At 37.0% G+C, this 16,825-nt stretch overlaps 1 protein-coding gene across 1 annotated transcript in view; it reads left to right on the top strand.

Moving 5' to 3' along the window:
- CCDC141 (coiled-coil domain containing 141) overlaps window positions 1–10,733 on the top strand; it is a 172,410-nt gene extending 161,677 nt beyond the window's left edge. The window contains exons 23-24 of the mRNA XM_036879429.2: window positions 4,498–5,342; window positions 7,435–10,733. Of these exons, the coding sequence (XP_036735324.2) occupies window positions 4,498–5,342; window positions 7,435–7,702 (1,113 nt within the window). The 3' untranslated portion in view covers window positions 7,703–10,733. The remainder of the gene's footprint in view (window positions 1–4,497; window positions 5,343–7,434) is intronic.
- Window positions 10,734–16,825: the final 6,092 nt, after the last annotated feature.

Consider the following 16,825-nt stretch of genomic DNA (forward strand, 5'->3'; position numbering starts at 1 on the left):
CATTTATATTATAGGTCAAATGTAATGATCCCTGCAAACACCATGCAAGCAGATAAAAAATGTATCAAGTTAAATGCTTGTCCAGGAATTACTGTGTTCAATTCTGACACCCTTAAATGGTGATCTTTCTCAGAAAATTGAGTCAGAAAGAACAATTCCACGGAACTATTACAAGAATATATTCATTACAGGATAGTAAAGTACTTCTCATGTTTCTGACCCCAAAACGCAGCAGGTGGAATTATGCAATTCAGTATATGCAAAGACCATTGCATACTAACAGATTAGTGATACCGTTTTATCCCCAAGGTACGCACTGGAGCTAAATCCACAATAATATCTGAAGACTCCTAAGGTTAAACAAAAAGCACAGACTATTAAGAGACTTGCCTAAAGTCACAGAACTGTTCTGTAGAGGATAAAGGCTTTAAATGCCAGCAGGTAGAGTTATAGAATTCTAGTGCTAGAAGGGATTTAACAATCATTTAATCAAATCTCATTTAACAGTTGAGGAAACTGAGACCAAAAGACATTAAATATTTTGCCCTCTAAAAATCACAGAAAGCAGTGTCAGAACTAGGCAGGCAGCCCAGTTCTCCTGGACTTCATCCATGTCACTTTTTCCACAAGACCAAAGGGGAGCTCCTAGGAACTACTGCATAATAATAAGCTGTTTCATAATTTAGTGTAGATGCCATGGTAAACATTCCCACTTCTTCCACTCATCTCTTTACATGACAATTGTTAAACCAACCACCTGGAAGTACTTTTATACCGAACAATCCACTGGAGTGCTCTTATCAAACTGGGTGAGGACAGTTTCTGGGCCCTCCTCCACTAATCCTGATCACCAGATAGATGGGGGAAGATGCTCTTCAGACGCTTGCTTTGGAAAAAACTGGGAAGGAGACGGCTCTCTTCTACCTTGTCTACCTCAAGCACTCAGGGTACCAAGTCCCACCTTGGCTACGCAAAACTGCTTCTAAAAACCTTCCCCAGAAATGGTGCTCATAGGACAATCCCTCTGTTCAATATCTTTCTCCATCTCCTACTTACTTTTATTAAATCTAATTTATTCCAAGATAAGACTATCTGTTGTAGAGATATTTTGGAAGGTAGAGTCTTCTGGTGTTCTCTAAAATTCACCACATAGATGGCTCCCCGATCTATGTACTTTGAGGACTGGTGCTACACACAGTCTGATGGGCAAAGAATATCATCATATCCTCTCTTCCAGACACTCACTTTGTTTGCCTACAAGGCCGTGACTGTAAATCCAAGTGATTATGTCAGTGGAAATGAAAGTTCTGAAACCCTGACACAAAAAAAGGTCTAAGGCTATAGACTTAAGATTAATTAAAAGTTAATCAATTTGAGATATGAGAGTAGGTGAGATCTTTGAGGGTAAAAAATACACAAAAGATCAGAGAATAAGAGAAACAAACTGAGCATGAGACGTTTTGGTGAATTGGATCAGAACTTCCTAGCCATTTTGTTAGAACTCATCAGATTGATGCAAATATGCCTGTGCTGAGATACATAGATTTATCTTCCCCTTTCTGGAAATATACACACACACATTTTTTTTCCTACTAGTAGTAAAAATGACTTTATCCTAAACTCTGCAGTGTTCAATATTTTTATCAATGGTGTTAATGAACAGAGATAGAAATTTTAGTTGATTAATACTAATTAGTAGTGCCATGAGGTTCTTATTTAAAAAAAAGAACTAATACAATCACTTCAATAAAAACACATCATATAGATCAAGTAAATAATTATTCCACTGATTACTTCCCAAGCAGAAAGTAAATAAATCTTGGAATTTAACATATTTAGGGGAGAACATTAATAAGTTGAAATGTTTCTAGAACAAGATTTGAGAAAACTCTCTTATTATCAGTAGAAGTTATCTGTTATTTTCTGTGGAAACTATTTTTCTACTTTGTAGGAAATTAAAATAATATGGACCCCCTTCTTGAGTTTGTTACCATCTGCAAGTGAGACACAGGAGTCAGGAATCAGTAACGAGTAGAAGCTGGATTGGAGGACATGGCTCAGACTCCTGTAGTGGGTTTCCCAAAACTTCATATCTGAATTACATAGACCCGCCTGCAGGCTCTTGGGTTCTCAGCTAGACAACCGCAGGCTTCCTGTACAGGGGTTGTTGATGCCTAGGAATAATGTGAATGCACCCATGTAGTGGAATGCAGATCCAAAAAGGCAGCCTCAAAGAGACAGAGCAGAGCAGGCTCAGTCTCTTCTTTCAACCCTGCAACTAGGGTAGTCAGTTCCTCCCCGAGAGAGACTGAGGAATGGGGAGACTAGCCTGGACTCTTATTGAAGTTTTCTTCCTAAGCTTGTTGCAAATTTCCAGACAATTTTTAAATATTATTCTTCTCTGGAGAGGCATAGGTTACCCAAAGAGGTCATGAAGGAGTTGCCAGCTCCTGGATGACCCTGACATCAATAAAGGTCCGGTAGGAGATGACCTCCCAGAAGGTGCCCAGGATGATGAAAGTTTGGGGAGTCAAAGCAGAAGATGACTTCAAGGCTTTTAATATAAAGAGGCTGAGAAATTGTGGGACTGATTCTCCAAATAGTCAAAGGGCTATTAAAGAGGAGAACAATTGAACCCAGGAGGCCAATTCAGGTCCACTTGTCAATACTGAGGAAAGGCACATCTCTGCTAAATATAAGAAAACATTCGTAACACAAGTAAAGCGTAACATTCTTTTCAAAGAAAACACCCCTTCAGGAAAACTGTTCAAATATAGGCTGCAAGAATGTCTTAGACTGAACAGGAGGTTGCATCAGAGTCCCTATGAAAAGGAAAATAAACATTATATTTTTAGGAAGACATGGAGAAAGAGGCAGAACTAAGATGCGGTAGGAAAACCAACAGGACAGTCATTCCCTACTGGATATGTGCTTATTTAGTAATTTTTATTTTGTTTTTAAATGGGAGAGACTTACAAGAACTCCTGGCTTTTAGAACAAGATTTAAAACTTCTACTAATTGGCTGAAGGAAGCTACTTTCTCTAAGCTGGATTTATATTTTCTCTGAAGATAACCCATACCTGTGGGATAGTAGAGGGAGCATTGTTTTGTTTTTACTTTTAATCTTCAACCTGAAAACATATTTATTTCTCAAAAATCACTTATAATCACTCCTGTTGGGAGCAGGACTATGGCTAAAATGAGGAACTCAAAGTCAAGGTAAAACCTAAGTTTCTTACGTGCAAGAAGTACCAAGACAAAAACCAGCAATTGTTAATTAAATAAAAGTACACCCAAAGTGCTGAGGAAAGGTAAAGAAAGTAGATTTAAAACAAGCTAGTTAAGATAGATGAGAAATCTTTCAGCTTCCATGTTCTTTTGAGTCTATGCCAGAAAGGATATTGAGCCTCTTCTTAAACCAGTGATGGACATGGATTCATGGGACAAATACTAGATAGAACAACATAAGCAGGAAGCCAAGTATTGCTACTATGGTCAGCTGGCATGACCTACACTCCACATGGCCCAGAAAGCTAAGTGGTAGGTATCCCTCTGTTATATCTTGCTGTCTTCTCTTGTGACAGGCCATAGCATGTGATTAGTCCGTTGATGTCTACCTTCCCCACTGGGCTCTCATCTCCACTAGGGCAGGAACTATATTTACTTCTATTCACCATCTTATCTCTGCAATGCCTAGCATGGTAACTAGTATATAATCGATGTCCAAAAGATATATTTCAATGTAAGAATAAATCTAAGGGGCTTTAAGAAAATAAAACCAGTCCCTAAGAATGGCTTTATATGAGGCACCTAGAATTGTCAAATCCATACAAACAGAAAGTAGAAGGGGCTGGGGAGAGCAGAGAGTGGAGAGTTGGTGTTTAATGGGTACAGAGTTTGTGTTTGGAAAAATGAAAAGTTCTAAAGATGGATGACAGTGATGGTTACACAACAGTGTGAATGTACTGAATGCCACTGAACTGTACACTTAAAAATGGCTAAAATGGTAAATTTTATGTTATATATGTCTACCACAATAATGATAATAATAAAAGAATGGCTTTCCTGAGAGGGGAGAGGGGGTATCTAGGAGGGTACAAGGCTCACCTAACAAGAGAGCTCCAATGATTAGGAACTATTTGCTCACAGGGAGTGTAGATAAATACACCAAAGCAGAATTTGCTGGTGGAAGAAGACTGCTCAGATCGTGACTTGAAAGACATTGATTGAGTCTCACCCCTTCATTAGAGATGAATGCTAGGGCTTTCTCCTCTTCCACTAGGGCTATCAGATTTCACTCTCTGGAGGTCAGTTTACCAATTCCTTAGTCATGCGATGGGACACTCTGCTGGTTAAATAGACAAATGGTTCAAATTCTGTAATGCTTGTGCCAGGCTTTAACTCACTATAGGCTTTCTCAAATTGTCTCTGAAGTTGAATTTGAGATCTGGAAAAAGAAAACTCAGTGACTAACATGAAGCTTTTCTGTTCTGAAGGAGCAGGCACAGGTCGCAGATCTCTTGGCCATCAATGGAACAGGAGAGGGTCAGCTTCCACAGGACCTGTCCTCTGGCAAGCAGGGTGGTATCCGAGGTCTGCGCCTGCCCTCAGACATGCCTTCAGGGGAAGAGTATGAGTGTGTCTCACCTGATGATGTCTCTTTGCCTCCACTTCCTGGAAGCCCTGAGTCCCCCCTCGCACTGTCTGACATGGAGGTGGACCAGCGTGCCAGCCCCACTCTCAGACTTCACACAAGCAGCTGCCCGATGCAGACAGGGGCCAGCCATCCAAGGGAGGCCCAGGAGCCTGGCCTTCCACCACCGGCTGCCTTTGCTGATGCTTGCGATTATAAGACAGAAACATTTTCAAGTCATTTTGAGAGGCCTTACCCCCAATTCAAAGCTGAGCTCCCATTAACCTCCCAAGGATCTCTGGAAGAGAGTACAGCTTTCTGCAAAATCAATGCTAAACATCCAGAGAGCATGCCGAGTGAAGTGCATGAGAGAGCTTTACAGCAGCACCCTCAGGCTCAGGAAAGTTTGCTAGAAACATGGGAGACAATGCATGCTGATAATAACGTCACTAAAACTCCAGATAGGATGCATGTTTCTCAGGATGCATTCTCAGGCTTCGGGTTTCAATCAGGTCCTGGTGGGGCCTATCAGAGGCAAATGGCTCCCCGAGAAGAAATTAAAAGCACATCAGCAAAGAACAGCATGGTCAGCCTAGCTGGCCAGGCCCCCAGTTTCTCCAGGCTCCTGTCCAATGTGACTGTCATGGAAGGTTCTCCAGTGACTCTGGAAGTTGAAGTAACCGGATTCCCAGAGCCTACACTGACCTGGTGGGTAGCCTATCATGACAAACCATGAACAGCAACAAATTGAATCACTGAATAAATCATTCTGTGTGCTCTAACTTAAAGGTTTAGGGATAGCTGACTAATACTCTACAACACTGCAACTCTGCATGATTCCACCTCACACCAAACCCCCAACTCTCATTAAATGGCAGCATGGCTAATACCTCACGGGAAAAAAAATAACAGCATAAAACAATAATTTAACCAAAAGCGCAGTGACTAGCTTTGCTTGTTATGTTTTTGTTTTTTTTACCCATTTAACATTCCGCATTTATAGAGACTGGGTTTGAAATTCTTTTCTATCGTTTCTATCTTTATAAGCCTGGAATTTTCTTGATTTAACACCCCAGATTCCATTAAAAATATAACAATCTGGGTTTTCCCCTTTTCTTCCATTTACCTATTTCATCCTTTTCCTCTTCCCAAAAGTCACTCAAAATGCCACTTTTGTGATATTTGTTTCACTAAGATTTCTTTTTATAAAGTTCTTCAATATGAGAGATAGAATAAAAATATTTCTTTCACTGTTGCTCCCAGTGACAGTTAATAAACCCATTTTTGAAAGGCTGTGAACAGTATGATCTCACTCTGGAGACATCAGTATTTTTTAGCCTATTTGTTTTAATGAAAGTAAACTGCAGAGCACAGGTTTTGAATCACTATTGTAAAAGCAACTCTAACTTTCTCAGTACCTGGGTTAGACATTTAGAAGTATTTTAGCCTTAAGTAGATTCATTTGAGGACAAAGTTATAAATATGTGAGAATGAGTTTATACTTAGAAACTAAGATAAGTAAACAACATGTATTTATCAAAATGTTTCAATAGTCATTAAGTTGTCTTAATTATTGTGTGCCCATTGATGAACTTGAAGTGTGAATTGGTTATTTAAAGAATTTATGAGAAAACATTGGTTTCTCAGGTTATGAAAAGAAACTGCACTTGTGCCACAGAGCAGACATTCATGCTTTTTGTTTTATTTTGCTGTTTTTACAATTGCATGTTTTTTATGGATTAAGAATTTCATATTAATGCACTTAAAAGATAATTATTCATTATTAAATATCAGTTCACCCCAAAGAAAAATATTCTCTGAAGCGTTTCTTGTTCTTGTCCCCATAATAAATAACTTGGTCAGTATGTGTTGTTGAAGAACTATTGCAATATTGTGAAAAAATATCTTGCCGCAGATTTACAATTTTCTTAGTTAAGATTGGAAAGCTATCAGGGATTCATACGTTCTTAAGACACTCAGAAAAATGCAATATTATCACTTAGGCAATGGGAACAGAACATGATTCAGGTTTGTTACCACTTCTTGTGTAGAAGAACGTGGGTGTAAATAAATAACAAGCATCTAGCATATACACAATAAATGAATTATTTGCTTTATAAAAAGATGCAGCTAAGTACTCATGTTCATAGGAAACTTTTAGAAACATGTCATTAACAGTAATAATCCAATTGCCTAAGTGCTTTTTATAATAGAAATCACTTTCTTCTTATGAAATTAATTTACAAAAATTAAATGAACTCATTTTACAAGGAAATGCTGTATGAGTGCTCTCCTCTAAAACAGCACATTGGTGTGGATCTTGTGGGATGAATGGGATGGGGCAGATGAGTCTTGCTCCAGTGTAGGTTCCCAGAAGTCACAAGCTGCTGTTCCACAGCGGCTGAAAGAATGACACAGGCCAAACAGCAGGGCACCATTTCACAGTCTAGGTAACTGTTGCCATGAGCAAATGGCAGCCCAGCGTGACCAGATGGTCTGGTTTTTAATAGGAGTTGGCTATACGAATTTGCATGTGCAATATTCTCATTGTTAAATGTTGTCAAAAAATTCAACTTTTAAAAGACATGGTCTGAGCCAATGAAGCCCCTCTCTGGCTACCAGTTGTCAACCTTTGCATGAAGGATAAATAGCCCCACTGGAGTCTGTGGTAACTGTGAAGTTCCTGCTACTGCTAGAGAATATTACAGTGGTAATGGGTCTACTTGTGATGGTTATTAGAATTTGGAAATGATGTGCATATACAGTGATCCTGACTTTAAAAACTGACTCTCTGCTTCAGGTTCAAGAAAGGCCAGAAATTGTCTGCAGATGGCCACTTACAGGTTTTACACAAGGAGGCAAGACATTTGGTGTTCATTCCGAAGGCATGTGAGGCAGATGCAGGCCTCTATGTGGCTCAGGCCCAAAACTCTAGTGGCATTCTCTCTTCCAATGTCATCCTCCACGTGACAGGTAACCAGAGGCCACCAATCACAAGAATAAACTGGATAACGCTGTGTGTCATCTATGTTAGTGTGTCCCTAATGTACTGGCTACTCACACAGTAACTGTGGGGTTGGCATCCACGGACATCATTCTGACAAGCCTGAAGGACAGCACTACAGCTGTGTATTTTCATGCATCTCCCACAAAACATCCCGCACCAAGTGTACCTTTGTTCTGGGCATATTGCTTATTTGGCTTATACCACTGCTTGGTGAAATAATGAAGTGTTTTTTTTAATGTTTTAATGTATTTGAGGAGTTTGGTAAATTATTAGCAATGGATAAGGATACATTTTTATATCTAGAAAGAGATGTGTTAATATAAAATACAGTAAAATTATGCTTTGCTTATTCCCTCCTAATTTAAGAGCATGCAGATCAAAGGCTCACATCATCATAGAGATGTGAGTTAAATTTTAAATCCAATTTGTTGATCTTTTATTTTTAATTTACTCATAGACGTCTCTTTGTAGCATAACAGTAAGAATTTTGAAGCAATTGCTTTCATTTATTGCATAAGCTGTGCTTTCATTTTGTGTTTCATGTCTTGAGCTCATTTATTGAAATATATTCTATGTAGTTTCAACATAGCCTACATTCCTAAGTCTGAGGATGCCACTGTCAATAATCATTCCTCATATTGGTCTCACGGGTTTGACTTTGAAGAACAGATGTGCTGGCAATGTTACATGGAGTTTCAAGCTTCCATCAGCTGTGCATGCTGTAAGAGCAAGATGGGACACAGGCTGCAGGGATGGACCAACATTATTCCTGTCGTGCCACTGGCGTGCTTTGGGAAGCCATGTATATACAACTACAGTTGGTTGCTCCTGATTCTCATCCTGATTCTGCTGCTGACCTTTTTTGCAGCTTGTAGTAGGGCATCTCAGGATCTCAGTTTCCCATTTGGAAAACGGGTTCTTCATGTACCTCTTGGGTAGTTGAGCGTTTTCATTTCATGTCTTGTAACGACCTGGAAAACAGAAAGCACTCTATGTAGGCTTAGCTATAGTGTTTATTTAATTATCACACTGCCTCCTGTCCACTATTTCTTTTTCAGATGCTGTTTCTTTAGAATATTAAATTAAAAGAGTAGTGTTAGTATGTGCTTTCCAGCTATTCCCATATGGGAAAATGATGTTTTATGAATTGGAGTTTAAATTTCTTTCTAATTTCTGAACACTACACCCTTTCCAAAGACTTGAAATTAAACTCAGGAGGACACAACTAGTATGGTCTAGGGGAGGAAAGTGTGTAATAAAATAACCTAAGATGAATTGTCTATCCTTTTAATTATCACTGTAATTTTGATGACTGTTCTATGCCTTTCTGAAATACATTATTAAGAAAAGATGATCATCTTTTCAGTTCCTTTCAAAAGTAAACATGAATAAAAAGCATGTGTTTTTAGATTTTAAACATAATCTTGTCATGCTAGGGTAAAATTTTTAGTTGAAAGAATAATTCACTATAGGTTTTTGGTGAAGGGAAGGAATTAATTGTGTTGTAGTAAGACTGTCTACAAATAATAAAAGGTTTTAAATGCAATATATTCAAGTTATTATTAAAAAGTTACTACATGTTATCTAACAGTGTGAAATGTGGTTCAGTAAGAAGTTGGCATATTTTTTCTTGTGCTGCATATTCAATTTTACTAAATGATTGAATTTAATTTTCTTCCACATTTTGACAGAAACCTATTAGAAACTTATATACTAGAAGTGTCCTAGGAAAATTCATAGTCTCGTAACTCTCTTATCATCTTTGTCCAGTTTCAAGTATTCGGCATATCTTGCCTAACTGCTATTCCCATGTTGATACTAAAGGGTAAAACCCATTTATGTTCAAGGAGGGCACAAAGACTAAATAACAAATTACTGTTCCACTCTGTCTCCTTCTTGTTAATTTAGCAGGATCTCCCTTTCTATTTTGTCAGCTTAGTTAAATTTGTGGTTTGGATTGTTAAGGCATAGAAATTGCTGGTTTATTTTACCTGTTGCATGCTACTTAATGTTAATCCTTTGGGGATCTGGGTGAGATATACATATAACCATGGTGTATGATCAAATAAGGAATATAAAGCTCCTGATATATGTGATGTATATACAGATTTTAAGCTCAAATAGAGCTCAAATATTGAGAAAAAGCATTATACTGATATTTAAGAAATCATTCAGATCTGTGTGTCATCTATCCATCCATTCATCCATCTACCTGTTTACCTACCCACCTATTCTTCTGGGCTATCAATTGACTATCTAGTAATTCCCACAACAATGAAGAATAATTAGCTATCCATTATCCTTCTGGTTATATTTCAATTGTAAAGACTTAAGTAAGATTCTCCTTTTTGCTAAGAATTCTGTCTTGATCAAAGAATTCTCTTTACTAAAAGATGAACTTCCTAAAATTATTAACTAAAAATGAAAAACCTAGAAAATTCAAGTGAGGTTTCTATTTTAAGATATATGTGATTTATACCCATTTACTTCTAGGGAAAATTCTGGACAGTTATTAATATCAAAATACTTTTCAACAAGAAAGTGAAAATGACAGGGAAGATTAAAAAGAATATGTGCTTGACACCTTGAAGCCATATAACACAAAATGTGTTTTGAACTTCTTCGTATAAGGCAAAATCATCTAGTTTTCCAGTTCCGATTTTCTAATAAAAGGATGTATTAAGATTTCATGGTAGTCTTTTTCACACTCAATTCCAGAAGATATTTACTGTAGGAATCCTTACATTTGAATCTCTATGTATTCTATAGCTAAAATATTTGGGGAAAAAGACAGGAATATGTAGCTGTTTCATTCAGTAAGGCTAGCATTATTTATAATCAAACACATGCTTAAAATAAGATTATTGTAAGAACCTTGTATTCACTTCACCCAAGTTCAGATTCCTTCAGAGAGCACACAAGACCCTGTAGTTCCTGGCCTCCCCTTCCCAGCCTCTGTTCCCATCCTCCTGGTGCCCCCAACACAGCGACATTTAACTTCAGGTTTCTGCCCTATCACGCTCTTTATTTTTTCCACTCCCTTCTTCCTGGAAATCTCTTATGACATTCTACGCTGTTTTCATGTGGCTTCACTCCTGCTTACCCGTTCAGTTCCATTTGAGACACAACTTCCCCCAGGAAGCCTCTAATCCTTCAAGCCCAGTTCGATGTTCCTGCTGTGGACCCTGTCAGCACCTGAGCTGCCCAGGTCCTGTCCCTTGATACACAGCCGAGAAAGTGCACGTTCGAGCAATCTGTCTCCTCGGGCAAGATTTTGAGATCCTCATCAGCAGTTTCCATGACAGCCCTGTTCATCATTATATTCTCAGCCCCTACGACATAATCACACTAGATAAATATTTTCTAAAATGCTTTCAGAGGTAAACAAAGATAGACCTTGCTTGTTTTTCTCTCTCCCTCTCTCCTTTTTTTTTTTTTTTTTTTTTTTGGTAGGGGTGTGGGAGTGGAGTTGGTGTGGAATGTAAAAAGAGAAGGATCTATTTGTTATCTGATTATTATTCTTTGTTATGGACATTAGCCAGTCAGAATCAGATTCTAGCTATGCAGTAGGCACAAAACATTCACTTAATCTGCAAAGCTCAAGTGATAACCCTCTACAAAGTCCAGTGACTCCCTATACTGGACCCTATTGAAAATTTAAACTTAAAGATAGATGTTGGCTCTAACAGTCAAAATTATATTAAGGAGAGAAAAGGCAAAATCCAGGGTCATTGTTTCAACTTTTTGTTTTTGTTTTTATTGAGATACATACAATAGCACTCATAAATCAGTGTACATCTCAATGAATTTTTCCACGTGTATACCCTCATGTAATCATCACCCAGATTGGAATATCAAACATTCTAATTGTTTTGCCTCCTTGCCCTATTGCACCCATTTCCACACTCCCCTCCACTAGGCAACCATTTCTGTTCTCTATGTTTATGAGTCTTTTTCTACTTTGTTCATTTGTTTTTTAGATTCCACATATAAGTGAAATCATATGATATTTGTCTTTCTCTGTCTGACTTATTTCACTTAGCATAATACCGTTAGGTCCATTCATGTTGTTGAAAATGACAACATTTCATTCTTTTTTTCATGGCTGAGTAATTTTCTGTTGTGTATATGTACCACTTCTTTACCCATTCATCTACTAATGAATGCTTAGGTTGCTTCCATATCTTGGATAATGTAAATAATGCTGTGAGAAACATGAGAGTGCATGTATCTTTTTAAATTAGTGATTCTGTTGCTTTAGGTAAATTCCCAGAAGTGAGTCATATTGTATTTCTACTTTCAACTTTTTGAGAAACCTCCATACTATTATCCATAGTGGCTGCACTAATTTACATTTCACAGCGTATGAAGGTTCCCTTTTCTCCCCATCCTCATCAATATGTGTTATTTCTTGTCTTGTTGATAGCTCTGACTGGTGTGTGGTGATAGCTCATTGTGGTTTTGATTTGTATTCCTTTGATGATTAGGGATGTTGGGCATCTTTTCATTTGCCTGTTGGCCATCTGTATATCTTTCTTGGAAAAATGTCTGTTCAGGTGCTCTGCTATTTTTAAATCGGATTATTTGGGTTTTTTTGGTGTTGAGTTGTATGAGTTCTTTATATATTTTGGATATTAGCTCCTACTTAGATACAACATTTGCAAATATATTCTCTCACACAGTAGGTTACCTTTTCATTTTGTTGATGGTGTCCTTTGCTGTGCAGAAGCTTTTTAGTTTGATGTAGTCCCACTTGTTTATTTTTGCTTGCCTGGAGAAACATAGGCAGAAAAAATTATTAATGCCAATGTTCAAGTGTGTACCACCCAAGTTTTTTTCTAGTATTTGTATGGTTTCATGTTTTTAATCATAAACATTTGAGTTTATTTTTTGTGTATGTTGTAAGACAGTGATCCTATTTCATTCTTTTGTATAGCTTCCATTTTTCTCAACACCATTTATTGAAGAGACTGTCTTTTCTCCATTATATATTCTTATCTTCTTTGTCATATATTAATTGACCATATAAGCATGAGTTTATCTCTGGAGTCTCTATTCTGTTCCTTGGTCTATATTTTTGTGCCAGCACCATACTTTTTTGATTACTGTAACTTTGTAGTATAGTTTGAAATCAGGAGGTACAACATCCCCTACTTTGTTCTTCTTTCCCAAGATTGCTTTGGCTATTCAGGGCCTTTTGTGGTTCCATACACATTGTAGGATTATTTGCTCTAGTTCTGTGAAATATACCATTGGTATTTTGGTAAGGATTGCATTGAATCTCTAGATTGTTTTAGGTAATATAGACTTTTTAATAATAGTAATTCTTCTTATCCAAGAGGATCCATAGCTTTCCATTTATTTGTGATGTCCAATTTCTTTCATAGTTTTGAAAATATAGGTCTTTTACTTCCTTGGTTAGATTTATTCCTAGGTATTTTATTCTTTTTGATGCAATTGTAAATGGAATTATTCTTTTAATTTCTATTTCTGCTATTTTGTTATTTGTATATAGAAACACAACAGGTTTCTGTTTATTGATTATATATTCTGTGACTTTACTGAATTTATTTATTAATTCTAATAGTTCTTTTGGTGGAGTCTTTAGGATTTTCTATATATAGTATCATTGTCATCTGTAAATGGTGACAATTTTATTTCTTCCCTACCAATTTCCTTCCCCCCCCGCCTTTTTTTTTTTTGCCTGCTACCTAGATTAGGACTTCTACTACTAGGTTGCATAAAACGGATAAGTGTGGGCATCGTTATCTTGTTCCTGATATTAGAGGAATAGCTTTTAGCTTTTTGCCATTGAGTATGATGTTAGCCTTGGGTTTATCATATATGGCCTTTATTATGCTGAGATATGTCCCCTCTATACCCACTTTTTTGAGTGTCTTTATCATGAATGGGTGTTGAATTTTGTCAAATGTTTTTTCAGAATCTATTGAGATAATCATCTAGTTTTTATACTTCTTTTGATAATGTGGTGTATCATATTGATTCATTTGCAGATATTGAACCATCCTTGGAATAAATTACACTTAGTTGTGCTGAATGATCCTTTCAAGGTATTTTATAATTCGGTTTGCTAATATTTTGTTGAGCTTTGCATTTATATTCACTAGGAATATTAGTTTGTAGTTTGCTTTTTTTGTAGTGTCTTCATCTGGTTTTAATATCAAGGCAATATTAGCCTCATAGAATGAATTTGGAAGCTTTCTTTCATCTTCAGTTTTTGGAATAGTTTGGGAAGGATGGGTATTAACTCTTCTTTAAATGTTTGGTAGAATTCTTCCATGAGGCCATCTGGTTCTGGACTTTTGTTTGTTGGGAGGCTTTTAATTACTGATTCAACTTCATTACTAGTAATTGGTCTATTCAGATTTTCTATTTCTTCCTGATTCAGTCTTAGAAGATTGCATGTTTCTAGGAATTTATCCATTTCTTCTAGTTTGTCCAATTTATTGGCACATCATTTTTCATAGTAATCTCTTATAATTATTTGTTTATATGGGAGTCAGCTTCTCATTCATTTCTGAATTTATTTGAGTCCTCTTTTTTTTTCTTGATGAGTCTAGCCAAAGGTTTATCATTTTTTTTATCTGTTCAAAGAACCAGGTCTTAGTTTATGGAACTTTTATATATATATTTTTTAATTTAATTTATTTCAGTTCTGATCTTATTATTTCCCTCTTTCCACTAACTTTGGGCTTTGTTCTTTTTTCTAGTTCCTTCAGGTATAGGGTTAGATTGTTTATTCGAGATTTTTCTTGTTTCTTGATATAGGCTTGTATTACTATAAACATCCCTCCTAGAACTGCTTTTGCTAGATTCCAAAGATTTTGAACTGTTGTGTTTCTATTTTCGACACTTTCCAAGTATTTTTTTTTATTTCTTTGTTGACCCATCGGTTATTTAGTGGCATGCTGTTTAGTCTCCATGGGTTTTTTTTTCCAGTTTTTTCTTGTAATTGATATCCAATTTCATACCACTGTGGTAAGAAAAGATGCTTGATATTATTTCAATCTTCTTAAATTTATAGAGACTTGTTTTGTGCTCTAACATATGATCTATCCTGGAGAATGTTCTGTATGCATTTACAAAGAATGTGTATTCTGCTGTTTTTGTGTGTAATCTTTTCTATATATATTTTTAGCTTCATTTGGTCTAAGGTACTGTTCAAAGCAACTGTTCCCTAATTGATTTTCTGTTTGTGTGATCTATTCATTGATGTAAGTGGGATGTTAAAGTCTACTACAATTATTGTATTACTGTCAATTCCTCACTTTATATCTGTTAATATTTGCTTCATATATTTGAGATAATAAACAAATATGTATATATTTATTTTTGGTGTGTACATATTTATGACTGTTATATCTTCTTGCTGGCTTGAACACTTGATCATTATGAAGGTCCTTCTTTGTCTCTTATTACAGTCTTTGTTTTCAAGTCTTTTTGTCTGATTTAAGTGCTGCTACTCCAACTTTTCTTTTTTCCATTTCTGTTTACACAGAATATCTTTTTCCATCCCTTCAGTTTCAGTCTAGGTATGTCTTTAGGTCTGAAATTAGTTTCTTATAGATAGGTCTTCTTTTGTATCCATTCACTTAACCAATGTCTTTTGATTGGAGCATTTAGTACATTTGCATTTGAACTAATTTTTAATGGGTATGTACTTTTTGCCACTTTGTTAATTTTTTTCAGGTGGTACTTTTTGGTTCCTTTCTTCTTTTATTCTCTTCCCTTGTGATTTGATGACTTTCTTTAGTGTTGTAGTTAGATTCCTTTCTCTATTTTTTGTCTGTCTATTATAGGCTTTTGATTTGTAGTTACCATAAGGCTCATAAATGAAGTCTTATATATGTAGCACTCTATTTTAAGTTAATGATCACTTAAGTTTACACATTTTCTAACAGCACTACATTTTTACTCCCCTTTCCACATTTTATGTATATAATGTCTTCTCTTACACCATTTTATTTAGTGATTCCCTTAACTAATTTTTAGAAGTAACTGATTTTACTAATTTTGTCTTTTAAACTTAGTATTAGCTTTTAAATGCTTCATCTACTATCTTTGCTGTTTCCTTTTCCCAGTAAAATTTTTTCTTCTCATAGTTTTCTTGCTTCTAATTATGGTCTTTTCTTTTTTCTCTTAAAGAAGTCACTTTAACAAGGCTGGTTTGGTGGTGGTGAACTCCTTCAACTCATATTTGTCTGAGAAGCTCCTTATCAGTTCTTCAGTTCTGAGTGATAACCTCCCAGGTAGGGTATTCTTGGTTGTAAGTTTCTTCCTTTCAGCACTTTGACTATATCATGCCATTCCCTTCTAGCCTGAAGAGTGTCTGCTGAAAAACCTATGGGGTTTCCCTTGTAGATAATTGTCTTGCCTGAAGGTTTTAGCCCCAGGCAAGTTCACTGGATTACGTGAGATTGAGAAATGACAATGGAATGTTCTTAGGTTAAAAGTGTTTATACCCAGTGTGGAGAAAGTGAAGGTTCCTGTGGCCAGCATTCTCACCTGGCCCTGGTCGGCTTGCTCACTACACATGTGTGGGCAATATATTGTTATTGACTCTATATAAAGAGCTCTGCCCAGTGCTCTGGGCTGCACGGCTGCATGGCTGCAGGAGAACAGAGCAGAGGCTGGAGTGGTGGCAGCGCCGAGGACAGAGACTGAGACGGCTGTGGGGGTAGAGAGGCCCAGAGGCAGAGACCAGCTTGCTGCATGCAGAGTTGCTCTGAGCAGACAGGATTCTAGTGATTGACCTGCCACTGTGGAAACAAAGTTGGGTATAAACCCTTTCACGCCAAGAACATTCCGTTGTCATTTTTTAGTCTCACTGAATCCACAGTGAACTTGTCTAGGGCTGAAACCCATTGGCAAGACACCCAGCTTTATTCTCAAGGTGGTATGTTGAGCCCTAGTATCACGTCTGCATCCAGCAGTCTGCAGGTCTGTAATCCACCTCCATCTCTGCCTCCACCCAGAGCACTGGGCAGAGCTCTTTATACAGTGACTCAGTCAATAATAGCTTATTGCCTACAGTGTGGAAGCAGTAGCCTAGCAGCAGGCCAGTTACATCATCAAGTAGTTCAGGGTCAGGTGAGGATCCTGGCCATAGGACCTTCCATTTTCCCCACAGTAACCCATTACTTTTCTTTTGCTACTCTTAATA

This window comes from Manis pentadactyla, chromosome 6, assembly GCF_030020395.1.
Source record: "Manis pentadactyla isolate mManPen7 chromosome 6, mManPen7.hap1, whole genome shotgun sequence".
In the NCBI taxonomy this organism is placed as follows: Eukaryota; Metazoa; Chordata; class Mammalia; order Pholidota; family Manidae; genus Manis; species Manis pentadactyla.